The sequence below is a fragment of the Salmo salar genome, chromosome 28, assembly GCF_965601325.2.
Source record: "Salmo salar chromosome 28, fSalSal1, whole genome shotgun sequence".
In the NCBI taxonomy this organism is placed as follows: domain Eukaryota; kingdom Metazoa; phylum Chordata; class Actinopteri; order Salmoniformes; family Salmonidae; genus Salmo; species Salmo salar.
Window position 1 is genome coordinate 2416143 of NC_138318.1, and position 13538 is coordinate 2429680.

The 13538-nt window shown below is 40.3% G+C and overlaps 1 protein-coding gene across 4 annotated transcripts in view; it reads right to left on the bottom strand.

Annotated features, from left to right (window-relative positions):
• Positions 1–1162: 1162 nt before the first annotated feature.
• Positions 1163–13538, bottom strand: part of LOC106589258 (ATP-citrate synthase) — a 127298-nt gene continuing 114922 nt past the window's right edge. For all 4 annotated transcript variants that reach the window (XR_006762624.2, XM_014178975.3, XM_014178973.3 and 1 more), the window contains 3 exons: positions 12826–12908; positions 12402–12478; positions 1163–2637 (listed from right to left, as the gene is read on the bottom strand). Coding sequence is in view for 3 of the 4 variants with exons in the window: in XM_014178975.3 (XP_014034450.1) it covers positions 2543–2637; positions 12402–12478; positions 12826–12908 (255 nt within the window). In the remaining variant the exon portion in view is untranslated. The remainder of the gene's footprint in view (positions 2638–12401; positions 12479–12825; positions 12909–13538) is intronic.

The following is a 13538-nucleotide window of genomic DNA, read 5'->3' on the forward strand; positions in this document are numbered from 1 at the left end:
TCCTAGAGTGACAGCTAAAGACATACAGAAATCTCTGGAACATGCTAACATCTCTGTTGACGAGTCTACGATACGTAAAACAAGAAAGGTGTTCATGGGAGGATACAATGGAAGAAGCCAATGCTGTCCAAAAAAAACATTGCTGCATGTCTGAAGTTCGCAAAAGAGCCCCCCCTGTATGTTCCACAGCGCTTCTGGCAAAATATTCTGTGGCCAGATGAAACTACAGTTCAGTTGTTTGTAAGGAACACAACACTGTATGTGGAGAAAGAGGCACAGGACACCAACATCAAAACATCCCAACTGTAAAGTATGGTGGAGGGAGCATCATGGTTTGGGGCTGCTTTGTTGCATCAGGGCCCGGACAGCTTGCTATCATTGACGGAAAAATGAATTCAAGTTTATCAAGACATTTTGCAGGAAAATGTAAAGCTATCCGTCTGCCAATTGAAGCGCAACAGAAGTTGGGTGATGCAACAGGACAACGACCCAAAAGACAGAATGGCTTCAACAGAAGAAAATACACCTTCTGGAGTGGCCCAGTCAGAGTCCTGACCTCAACCCGATTTAAAATGCTGTGACATGACCCCGAGAGCGGTTCACACCAGACATCCTAAGAATATTGTTGAACTGAAAGAGTTTGGTAAAGATGAATGGTCCAAAATTCCTCCTGACCGTTGTGAAGGTCTGATCCGCAACTACAGAAAACATTTGGTTGAGGTTATTGCTGCCAAAGGATGGTCAACCAGTTATTAAATCCAAGGGTTCACATACTTTTTCCACTCGACACTGAATGTTTACATGGTGTGTTCAATAAAGACATGAAAACGTATAATTGTTTGTGTTTTTAGTTTAAGCAGACTGTTTGTCTATTGTTGTGACTTAGATGAAGACCAGATCAAATTTTATGACCAATTTATGCAGAAATACAGGTATTCCAAAGGGTTCACATACTTTCTTGCCACTGTATATTCCCACACAAAATAATTTCTCCCCAGTCTGTATATGCTCAGTTAAACTATATACTATTTGAGGATATATTTGGATGATACTATATCCTTCACACCTATTTCTTGTGTCGACCAGCACCTTTGGAAAAAAAAAAAAGAGAACACTGACAGCTGCTACATGCATCACTTAGTGATAATAAATAGCCACAATGAAAAGTTACATTCTTGGTTTTATTAAACTACAATATAACAATTCAGGGCATATTTAATAAACTAAGAAGCATATTTAATTCACATTTAAATAAAACGGAGTAAAACAAAGAGAACAAACATGCCTGTCACAGAACATTGAGGTCATAAAGAAAAATGGCACCACACAGGTCAGGTCCTTGGTAGCAGTAGTCTAGTCATACGTGCAAATCAGACACTATTTTCCCAGATAAAATACACTGCCTTCATGGTCCCTCACAAAAGATGCATTTAAGACTACTTTTACAGGGGTTATTCCCTTTTCCTTTATTTTGAAACATTTTAAAATAACTAATTTTTAACAAACACCACCCTTGTATCATTTGTAATTTCTTGAAATCTAAATGGATGAAAATATTAGTTAACATGATCGTTTCGTCCAATGACTTGAGGGGATGAAAAAGGACATCAGGAAGAGTAGCTGCTGCTTTTGCAACAGATAATGGGGATCCTAACAAAATACCAAATACCAACAACAAAAAAATACCAAAAACGCAGTGGTAAATAGACACTAACATTCAGCTAGTTAAACCGTGCCCCCTTATCATGAACAGCCACAGTGTACACACCATAATAGGCTACACAACTTTGGAAGGGGATTAAGGTCAGAAACTAGACTAAATGTGTAAATAAAATCTAATACAATATTACTCAAACAATACTTTGGTTTTGTAATGTACTTGACAGTGGATCGTTCAAGGCTTTTACACTCCATTGAGGGATGCCTGTTTACCGACTAAGACTACTTCTCCATAGGCAAGCTAGTGTTCATGTTATGTGCATTACCAAGTCACCCAGAAAGCATGCTTACTTTCAACAGCACACAGCCTAGAGGCCTAAAGCAGGGAAAGCCATATTATACACCTCAACCAACTGTTAATCGTTTGCGAGTTTAGTAAGAGATATGAACATAAATTATAAGTGAGTAGGCGATGAACCAATCACTCAACCAACCAGGTGGCATGGTCAAAAATAAGTGTGCGCCACTATCCCATTTGTGTACCGGTGACTGGGAAAACCCCCATAGGGTCATTCATATCCTAATCAACCTAGAGTGACCACAGCTGCAGCTTGCATTGGTTCAGCTCCTTTTTTTGTTAACGATTGAATAACTTATATCTTGAACTCATAACATTAAATGATTCCCCTTTTTTTCAGTGACCTACAAATAAAACTAACGCTCCCTTCTTCCCCCATGTCCCTCCACCTTTTTCTCCACCCTTTTCCCCACCTCTGGATTCACCCTGCCCAAAGGCAGCGGTTGTTGTAGTGATGAGAAGGTGAAAACGCTGCCCGTCATATCCGAGTGTTGACATCAAGAGGTGCCGACTTGCTGTCATCAGTTACATTGACATGTGTTCAGGAAGTACATAGGAGATGTCGTCCCATGGGTGGCGGTACAGGCCCTGTTTTAGCCTCTTCTGGTCCAGGTAATGACCTAGGATGGGAAGAAGAGAAAGTGATTGATTAACTAGACCTTATTTAACTACACCTTATAACTTAGTATAAGTGTGACATAGTGAAGGGCGGGGGTGTATGCCTTATGATTAACGACTCATGGTGTAATCACTACAACATATAGGAACTTAAGTAATTTTGTTCACGTGACCTAGAATTCCTTACAATCAAATGCCGACCGCATTATCTTCCAAGAGAATTCGCTTTGATTATAGTCAGTCGCATATATCCCTCCAAGCAGATACCTCGTCGGCCCTGAAAGAACGTCACTGGACTCTATTTAAACTGGAGATTTTAACAAAGCTAACGTGAGAACAAGACTTCCTAAATTCTATCAGCATATCGAATGCGCGACATGAGCTGGTAGCATTCTGGATCATTGCTACACTAACTTCCGCGATGCATACAAAGCCCTTCCCCGCCCTGCCTTCGGCAAATCTGACCACAACTCCATTTTGTTATTCCCAGCCTTTTGACAGAAACTAAAACAGGAAACGCCCGTGCTCAGGTCTATCCAATGCTGGTCTGACCAATCAGATTCCACACTTCAAGATTGCTTTGATCACGTGGACTGGGATAAGTTCCGGATAGCCTCAGACAATAACATTGATGTATATACGTCGACTCGGTGAGCAAGTTTATTAGCAAGTGCATCGGAGATGTCGTACCCACTGTGACTATTAACCTGTCTGGGATAGGGGGCAGTATTTTCACGGCCGGATAAAAAAAACGTACCCGATTTAAACTGGTTACTACTCTTGCCCAGAAACGAGAATATGCATATTATTAGTAGCTTTGGATAGAAAACACTCTGAAGTTTCTAAAACTGTTTGAATGGTGTCTGTGAGTATAACAGAACTCATATGGCAGGCAAAAACCTGAGAAGATTCCAAGCAGGAAGTGGCCTTTCTGCGAATTTGTAGTCCTTCTGTTGCTTGTCTATCGAAACTACAGTATCTGAGCTGTTACGTGACACTTTCTAAGGCTTCCATTGGCTCTCTAAAGCCTTCAGAAACCGGAACATTTTGAAAGGAACATTTTGAATTTTTTTGTCTCGAAATGTGCTCACGCGTTACCCTTTGGGACAGTGACCTGAACGCTCGAACAAAACGGGGGTATTTGTACATAACTGTGGATTATTTCGAACAAAAACATCATTTGTTGTGGAAGTAGCAGTCCTGGGAGTGCATTCTGACGAAGAACAGCAAAGGTAATCACATTTTTCTAAAACTAATTCTGAGTTTAGTGAGCCCCGAACTTGGCGGGTGTCAAATTAGCTAGCCGTGATGGCTGAGCTATGTACTCAGAATATTGCAAAATGTGCTTTCGCCGAAAAGCTATTTTAAAATCTGACATAGCGATTGCATAAAGGAGTTCTGTATCTATAATTCTTAAAATAATTTATGTATTTTGTCAACGTTTATCATGAATAATTTAGTAAATTCACCAGAAGTTTTGGGTGGGAATGCTAGTTCTGAACATCACATGCTAATGTAAAAAGCTGTTTTTTGATATAAATATGAACTTGATTGAACAAAACATGCATGTATTGTATAACAATGTCCTAGGAGTGTCATCTGATGAAGATCAAAGGTTAGTGCTGCATTTAGCTGTGTTTTGTGTTTTTGTGACATATATGCTTGCTTTGAAAATGGCTGTGTGATTATTTTTGGCTGTGTACTCTCCTAACATAATCTAATGTTTTGCTTTCGCTGTAAAGCCTTTTTGAAATCGGACAACGTGGTTGGATTAACGAGAGTCTTATCTTTCAAATGGTGTAAAATAGTCGTATGGTTGAAAAATTGAAATTGCATTTTTGAGGTATTTGTATTTCGCGCCACGTTCTTCCATTGGATATTTGGCGAGAAGTTCCGCTAGCGAAATCGTCTAGATGCAAGAGGTTAAAACCTTTCCTAACCAGAAACCGTGGATTGATGGCAGCATTCGCGCAAAACTGAAAGAGCGAATCACCGCTTTTAATCATGGAAAGGCGACTGGAAACATGACCGAATACAAACAGTGCAGCTATTCCCTCCACAAGGCAATCAAACAAGCAAAGCGTCAGTAGAGAAAAAGTAGAGTCGCAATTCAACGGCTCAAACACAAAACAAGTTTGGCAGGGTCTACAGTCAATCACAGATTACAAAAAGAAAACCAGCCCTGTTGCGGACACCAACGTCCCAGACAAATTGAACAACTTCTTTGCTCGCTTTGAGGACAATACAGTGCCACTGACACGGCCCACTACCAAAGCCTGTGGGCTCTCCTTCTCCATGGCCAATGTGAGTAAAACATTTAAACGTGTTAACCCTCGCAAGGCTGCCGGCCCAGACGGCATCCCTAGCCGCGTCTTCAGAGCATGCGCAGACCATCTGGCTGGTGATCATTTACGAACATATTCAATCTTTCCCTATCCCAGTCTGCTGTCCCCACATGCTTCAAGATTGCCACCATTGTTCCTGTTCCCAAGAAAGCTAAGGTAACTGAACTAAATGACTATTGCCCCGTTGCATTCACTTCTGTCATCATGAAGTGCTTTGAGAGACTAGTCAAGGATCATATCACCTCCACCCTACCTGATACCCTAGACCCACTCCAATTTGCTTACCGCCCCAATAGGTCCACAGACGATGCACTCACTATCACACTGCACAATTCCATCTGGACAAGAGGAATACCTATGTAAGAATGCTGTTCATTGACTACAACTCAGCATTTAACCTCTTACATCTAGATGTTCCGCTAGCGGAACACCGCTCCAATATCCAATGATAGGGCGTGGCGCGAATTACAAATTCCTCAAAAACCCAAAAACGTCAATTTTTCAAACATGACTATTTTACACCATTTTAAAGACAAGACTCTCCTTTATCTAACCACATTGTCAGATTTAAAAAAGGCTTTACAACGAAAGCAAAACATTAGATTATGTCAGGAGAGTACCCAGCCAGAAATAATCACACACCCATTTTTCAAGCTAGCATATAATGTCACAAAAACCAAAACCACAGCTAAATGCTGTGATGACACTCCTAGGACATTATGTTATACAATACATGCATGTTTTGTTCAATCAAGTTCATATTTATATCAAAAACCTGCTTTTTACATTAGCATGTGACGTTCAGAACTAGCATACCCACCGAACACTTCCGGTGAATTTACTAAATTACTCACGATAAACGTTCACAAAAAACATAACAATTATTGTAAGAATTATACATACAGAACTCCTTTATGCAATCGCGGTGTCAGATTTTAAAATAGCTTTTCGGTGAAAGCACATTTTGCAATATTCTGAGTAGATAGCCCGGCCATCACAGGCTAGCTATTTTGACACCCACCAAGTTTGGGGCTCACCAAACTCAGATTTACTATATGAAAAATTGGATTACCTTTGCTGTTCTTCGTCAGAATGCACTCCCAGGACTTCTACTTCCACACCAATGTTGTTTTTGTTCCAAATAATCCATAGTTATATCCAAATAGTGGTGTTTTGTTCTTGCGTTCAAGACACTATCCAAAGGGTGACGCGCCGGCGCATATCGTGACAAAGAATTTCAACATTTTCCATTACCGTACTTCAAACGCTGTTTAAAATCAATTTTTATGCGATTTTTCTCGTAAAATAGCGATAATATTCCGACCGGGACATGTCATTTTCGTTCAAAGACTGAAAATGTAAAATGGACTCTTCACGTGCATGCGCGCGCCCGTTACATTGTTCTCAGATCGACCACTATCCAAATGCGCTACTGTTTTTCAGCCAGGGACTGCAGAGTCATCATTCCCCGTTCTGGCGCCTTCTGAGAGCCTATGGGAGCCTTAGCCTCTCTGGGCTAGGTGGGAGGCTTGCGTCCCACCTACTCAACAGCCAGTTGAATCCCGTGGCGCGTTATTCAAATACCTTAGAAATGCTATTACTTCAATTTCTCAAACATATGACTATTTTACACCATTTTAAAGACAAGACTCTCGTTAATCTAACCACACTGTCCGATTTCAAAAAGGCTTTACAACGATAGCAAAACATTAGATTATGTCAGCAGAGTACCCAGCCAGAAATAATCAGACACCCATTTTTCAAGCTAGCATATAATGTCACATAAACCCAAACCACAGCTAAATGCAGCACTAATCTTTGATGATCTTCATCAGATGACAATCTTAGGACATTATGTTATACAATACATGCATGTCTGTTCAATCAAGTTCATATTTATATCAAAAACCAGCTTTTTACATTAGCAGGTGACTAGCATTCCCACCGAACACTTCCGGTGAATTTACTAAATTACTCACGATAAACGTTCACAAAAAACATAACAATTATTTTAAGAATTATAGATACAGAACTCCTATATGCACTCGCTATGTCCGATTTTAAAATAGCTTTTCGGTGAAAGCACATTTTGCAATATTCTAAGTAGATAGCCCGGCATCACAGGGCTAGCGATTTAGACAGCCAGCAAGTTTAGCACTCACCAAAGTCAGATTTACTATAAGATAAATGTTATTACCTTTGCTGTTCTTCGTCAGAATGCACTCCCAGGACTTCTACTTCAATAACAAATGTTGGTTTGGTCCCAAATAATCCATTGTTATATCCAAATAGCGGCGTTTTGTTCGTGCGTTCAAGACACTATCCGAAATGGTAAATAAGGCTGACGAGCACGACGCATTTCGTGACAAAAAAATTCTAAATATTCCATTACCGTACTTCGAAGCATGTCAACCGCTGTTTAAAATCAATTTTAATGCATTTTTTCTCGTAAAAAAAGCGATAATATTCCAACCGGGAAATCGTTTTTTTTTAGTACAAAGAGAGCGAAAGTAAAAGTATGGGATCCCCTCATGCACGAGCCTCAGTCTGATGGCCCTCTGATAGAGCACTTGCCAAAAGCGCTAATGTGTTTCAGCCTGGGGCTGGAATTACATCATTCAGTTTTTTCCCGGGTTCTGAGAGCCTATGGGAGCCGTAGGAAGTGTCACGTTACAGCAAAGATCCTAAATGTTCAATATACAGAGGCAAGAAGCCCAAGGAATGGTCAGAGAGGGTACTTCCTGTTTGGAATCTTCTCAGGTTTTTGCCTGCCATATGAGTTCTGTTATACTCACAGACACCATTCAAACAGTTTTAGAAACGTTAGGGTATTTTCTATCCAAAGCTAATAATTATATGCATATTCTAGTTTCTGGGCAGGAGTAGTAACCAGCTTAAATCGGGTATGTTTTTTATCCAGCCGTGCAAATACTGCCCCCTATCCCCAACAGGTTAGAAAATGTCACGTTACAGCAGAGATCCTCTGTTTTCGATAAAGAGGCTATAGAAGGCCAAGAAAATGGTCAGAGAGGGCACTTCCTGTTTAGAATCTTCTCAGGTTTTGGCCTGCCATATGACTTCTGTTATACTCAGACACCATTCAAACAGTTTTAGAAACTTTAGGGTGTTTTCTATCCAAATCAAACAATTATATGCATATTCTAGTTTCTGGGCAGGAGTAATAACCAGATTAAATCGGGTACGTTTTTTTATCCGGCAGTGAAAATACTGCCCCCTATCCTAAACAGGTTAACACCATAGTACCTTCCAAACTTGTCATTAAACTCGAGACCCTGAGTCTCGACCGCGTCCTGCGCAACTGGGTCCTGGACTTCCTGACGGGCTGCCCCCACATGGTGAAGGTAGGAAACAACATCTCCACCCCGCTGCTCCTCAACACTGGGAGCCCACACAGGTACATTCTTAGCCCTCTCCTGTACTCCCTGTTCACCCATAACTGCGTGGCCATGCACGCTTCCAACTCAAATCATCAAGTTTGCAGACACTACAGTGGTAGGCTTGATTACCAACAACGATGAGACGGCCTACAGGGAGGTGGGGAGGGCCCTCCGAGTGTGGTGTCCGGAAAATAACCTCTCACTCAATGTCAACAAAACAAAGGAGATGATCGTGGACTTCAGGAAACAGCAGAGGGAGCACCCCCCCATCCACATCGACGGAACAGTAGTGGAAAATGTGGAAAGTTTTAAAGTTCCTCGTCGTACACATCACGGACAAACTGAAATAGTCCACCCACACAGACAACGTGGTGAAGAAGGCGCAACAGCGCCTCTTCAACCTCATGAGGCTGAAGAAATGTCTTGTCACCTAAAAACACAAACTTTTACAGATGCACAATCGAGAGCATCCTGTCGGGTGGTATCACTGCCTGGTACGGCAACTATACGCAGGGCCCAACTGTAAAAGAGACCTTGGTCTCAGTCTGTGTTCCTTGTTGAAATTAAGGTATAATAACTGCACCACCCTCAACCGCAAGGCTCTCCAGAGGGTAGTGGGGTCTGCACAACAGATCACCGGGGGCAAACTACCTGCCCTCCATGACACCTACACCACCCGATGTCACAGGAAGGCCAAAAAGGTCAAGGACAACAACCACCCGAGCCACTGCCTTTTCACCCCGCTATCATCCAGAAGGTCAGTACAGGTGCATCAAAGCTGGGACCGAGAGACTGAAAAACAGCTTCTATCTCAAGGCCATCAGACTGTTAAACAGCCATCACTAACATAGAGGCTGCTGCCAACATACAAACTCAAATCTCTGGCCACTTTAATATATGGACTTAATAAAGGTATCACTAGTCACTTTAAATAACACCACTTTATTCATGTTTACAAGGTAGTTGTTGTGAATGTTAGACATTACTGCATTGTCGGAAAAAGAAGCACAATCATGTCGCTACACTCGCATTAACATCGGGTAACCATGTGTATGTGACCAATAAAATTTGATTTGGTTGCCTTACCTAGCTACCTTAAGTTGAATGCACTGACTCTAAGTCGCTTTGGATAAGAGTGTCTGCTAAATGACCAAAATGCAAATATAGACCTTTCCCTATGCACCGCCATGCTGGACAGACCCATTAATTCATCAATCCAGTACACTGTAAAAATAATCCTGTAATTTCTACTAGAGGTCGACCGATTATGATTTTTCAACGCCGATACCGATTATTGGAGGACCAAAAGGCCGATACCGATTAATTGGCTGATTATTATTATGCTTTTTTAAATATGTATATATGTATATATATATATATATATATATATATATATATATATATATATATATATATATATATATATATATATATATATATATATATATACACACACACACACACAGCTATGAAGTGACAACGATACTGAAGAGTCTGCTTAGGAGACAAATACTCTCAACTGTTTGAATAATAAAAATAGAGTTTAAGTTACCTGTGATGAATGCTGAAAGCAAAAACTGTAATTTCTATATGCAGGAAATCCTATTTTAATAATGGGCATGGTAAGAATTGACTACCAAAGTGCGAGTCATAATTCCCATGACACCTTCTAGCAAAATCTGAAAAGCGGTTCCTTCATTTATTCCATAGGATATTTTTAGATTAACTTAAAATAAGGTCTGTGTTTGGTTTAGGCTTACACCACCTTGCCAATTTTATAACTGTGCAGATATCCATAGGATATAACTCTGATCAATATAAGCGAAGATAAAAAAATTTGTAGAGTGGATTTATGAAAATATGTTGACAAACGTTACCTAGTGAGATTTACACGGGTATGAAAACGCCGAGGCGGTTTAAGCACAAAACACAGACCTTATTTGAAGTAGATGAAGACATTCTCTATGGAAGACATGAACGGTAAAATAACGAAGGAACTCCTTTCAAGTTCAGCCGGAAGTTATTACAGGAATTATGAAGCGTCGACTATTTCTCTCTAAACCATATACCTTTGACTATTACGAGCCTGCTGCTGCCTACCACCGCTCAGTCAGACTGCTCTATCAAATATCAAATCATAGACTTAACTATAATATAATAAACCTTAGGTCATTAATATGGTCAAATCCGGAACCCATCATCTCGAAAACATTATTCTTTCAGTGACATACGGAACCGTTCCGTATTTTATCTAACGGGTGGCATCCATAAGTGTAAATATTCCTGTTACATCGCACAACCTACAATGTTATTTCATAGTTCCGTAAAATTCTGGCAAATTAGTTCGCAACGAGCCAAATTCTGTATACCTTGATTCTGCGTGCAACGAACGCAAGAGAACTGACACAATTTCACCTGGTTAATATTGCCTGCTAACCTGGATTTCTTTTAGCTAAATATGCAGGTTTAAAAATACATACTTCTGTGTATTGATTTTAAGAAAGGCATTGATGTTTATGGTTAGGTACAGTCGTGCAACGATTGTGCTTTTTTTCGCAAATGCGCTTTTGTTAAATCATCCCCGTTTGGCGAAGTCTGCTGTCTTTGTTAGGAAAAAATAGTCTTCACAGTTCGCAACAAGCCAGGCGGCCCAAACTGCTGCATATACCCTTACTCTGTTTGCAAGAGAAGTGACACATTTTCCCTAGTTAAAAGAAATTCATGTTAAAGGCAATATTAACTAAATATGCAGGTTTAAAAATATATACTTGTGTATTGATTTTAAGAAAGACATTGATGTTAATGGTTAGGTACACGTCGGAGCAAAGACAGTACTTTTTCGCAAATGTGCACCACATCGATTATATGCAAAGCAGGACAGGCTAGATAAACTAGTAATATCATCAACCATGTGTAGTTAACTAGTGTTTATGATTGATTCATTGTTTTTTTTACAAGTTTAATGCTAGCTAGCAACTTACCTTGGCAACGTAAAGTAGGTGGTTAGAGCGTTGGGCTAGTTAACGTAAGGTTGCATCCCCAAGCTGACAAGGTAAAAATCTGTCGTTCTGCCCCTGAACAAGGCAGTTAACCCACCGTTCCTAGGCTGTCATTGAAAATAAGAATGTGTTCTTTAACTGACTTGCCTAGTTAAATAAAGGTTAAAAAAATAAAAAAAAATAAAAAAAATAGGCAAATCGGTGGCCAAAAATACCGATTGCCGATTGTTATGAAAACTTGAAATCGGCCCTAATTAATCGGTTGACCTCTAATTTCTACAGTAAAATACTGACAGCAAAGTCAATAACTTATTGTAGATTTACAGGACCTTAACTAAAACACAAATGTACAGCATATTACTGTAACACCTGACTAGAGCAAAATGCTGTATTTCTAAAATTTACAGTGCATTACTGTCAGCACAGTAGCCAGTAACTTACTGTAGATTTACAGGACAAGGTTTTTGGAACGCAAAAATACAGTATGGTACTGTATTTTGTGGGGTACAGCCTTCTCACTAACATGTGCAACAAATAAATCCTCTTACAAGGGATGCCTCAAAATGCGTTCATGAGCCAGAGATGATTTCCCCGCCCACAGCATTTTCTCACAATGCACCATAATTCACAGTATGCTTTTGTAAGTATACAGCCAAACAGGTAATATAGTACTTTACTGGAAAATAGAATTACAGTAGCTAACTAAATGTACACCAATTTGTTACAGTGTAGGTGATCCTCAGTGTTTTTCAGTTAACTGGACATTCAAATTAGTGTTAAACTGATGAGTGAAATTCAGCATATACTGCAGACCTGGGTTGAATTCATTTTTCCAAACATTTGAAATACTTGGTGTGCTGAATTTGGCCTGTAATGTAATGGCCTAAAAAGCCCACATGCTGCTTGCCAGGAGAGCTAAACCAAGCGTACCACAAGAATATAAAAAAACGTGTGTATTCGAACCAGATTTTATATGAGGTGGGTTTAATGTTGAGAGACACCGATATAAGCCAATGGGACTCACCGATGAAGCCCATACTCCTGCCCAGCACAAAGATCCCGTTCAGTGCACCAATCTCCACAAACTCGTCCGCTTCATCTCTGTAACGCAGAACACATACACTTACCAGACAGCAACTATTACAGTCTTCTCTGAAACGTGTTGTGAAAATATAATGTGCATATTAGTACACAGCCACTTAATATCTCTCTATGTGTATGATAGGACAAACCTCCATTAGACCTACACACCTGACTTAAAACAGTTTGCTTTTCTACAAGTGATTAACACTCAGGGAAGAGTCCAATTTTGAGTAGCTCGAATTTTAACAGCAATCTCAAATTGACATCAATGAATGCATGATTTGTGCCTAAGTTCACGGTTTGCACACATTCCTTTAGTAAAGATTTGGCCCCATGCAAGATATAAGAGAGAAACGTCCTCTTACCGTGTGAATCCACCGCACATCCTAAGTAGGTCCACAAAGGCCACACCGATGAAGCCGTCCACATTGAGGATCAGGTTGGGTTTCTGCACACAGACAGGAGGTGAAACAACAATACTTAGTTGATGAATCAATGGGCTTCTTCAAAATTGCGGCAGACTGATCTACAAATCACCTTGCATCATAAATAACTTTTGTTTGGCTGTGAAAACTGAGTTCTCCCCCGCTCCGCCTCCACCCGCTCCTCTGGGTCTCTCTTTCTCAAAGTTAAGGCTCCGGATCACATTTGGCGCATGTGTTAATTTTACGCAAAACATTGTTTAAGTAGTTGCTGCTTACACTCCCCATCCTTTCACGTTTCTCTTTACGGACACCCTTCTGAATCACGATGATGTAGCTAGTCTCTGCCTGGTATTTCTGAACAGCTGAAATAAAAACCATGCGGCGATTTGAACGAACTTAAAACCTTTATTTTTTATTTTTAAACCTGTCGTAATGGACATTGCAGTTGCACAAGCAGGACGTACGCAGTCCCTACACGTTGCATTGGGGCAAAAATCAATCCACATTTTCTAAGATGTTGGCTAATATTTATAGTTGCTGCAATATCGTGGCCACTAGCCCAGAGTTCCTGAAAAAACAACATGACTGACTGCCTGTCTGCCTCCTGCTTAGCCAATGTGTGCAATGATGAAAAAAACAACAATAAATTGCTA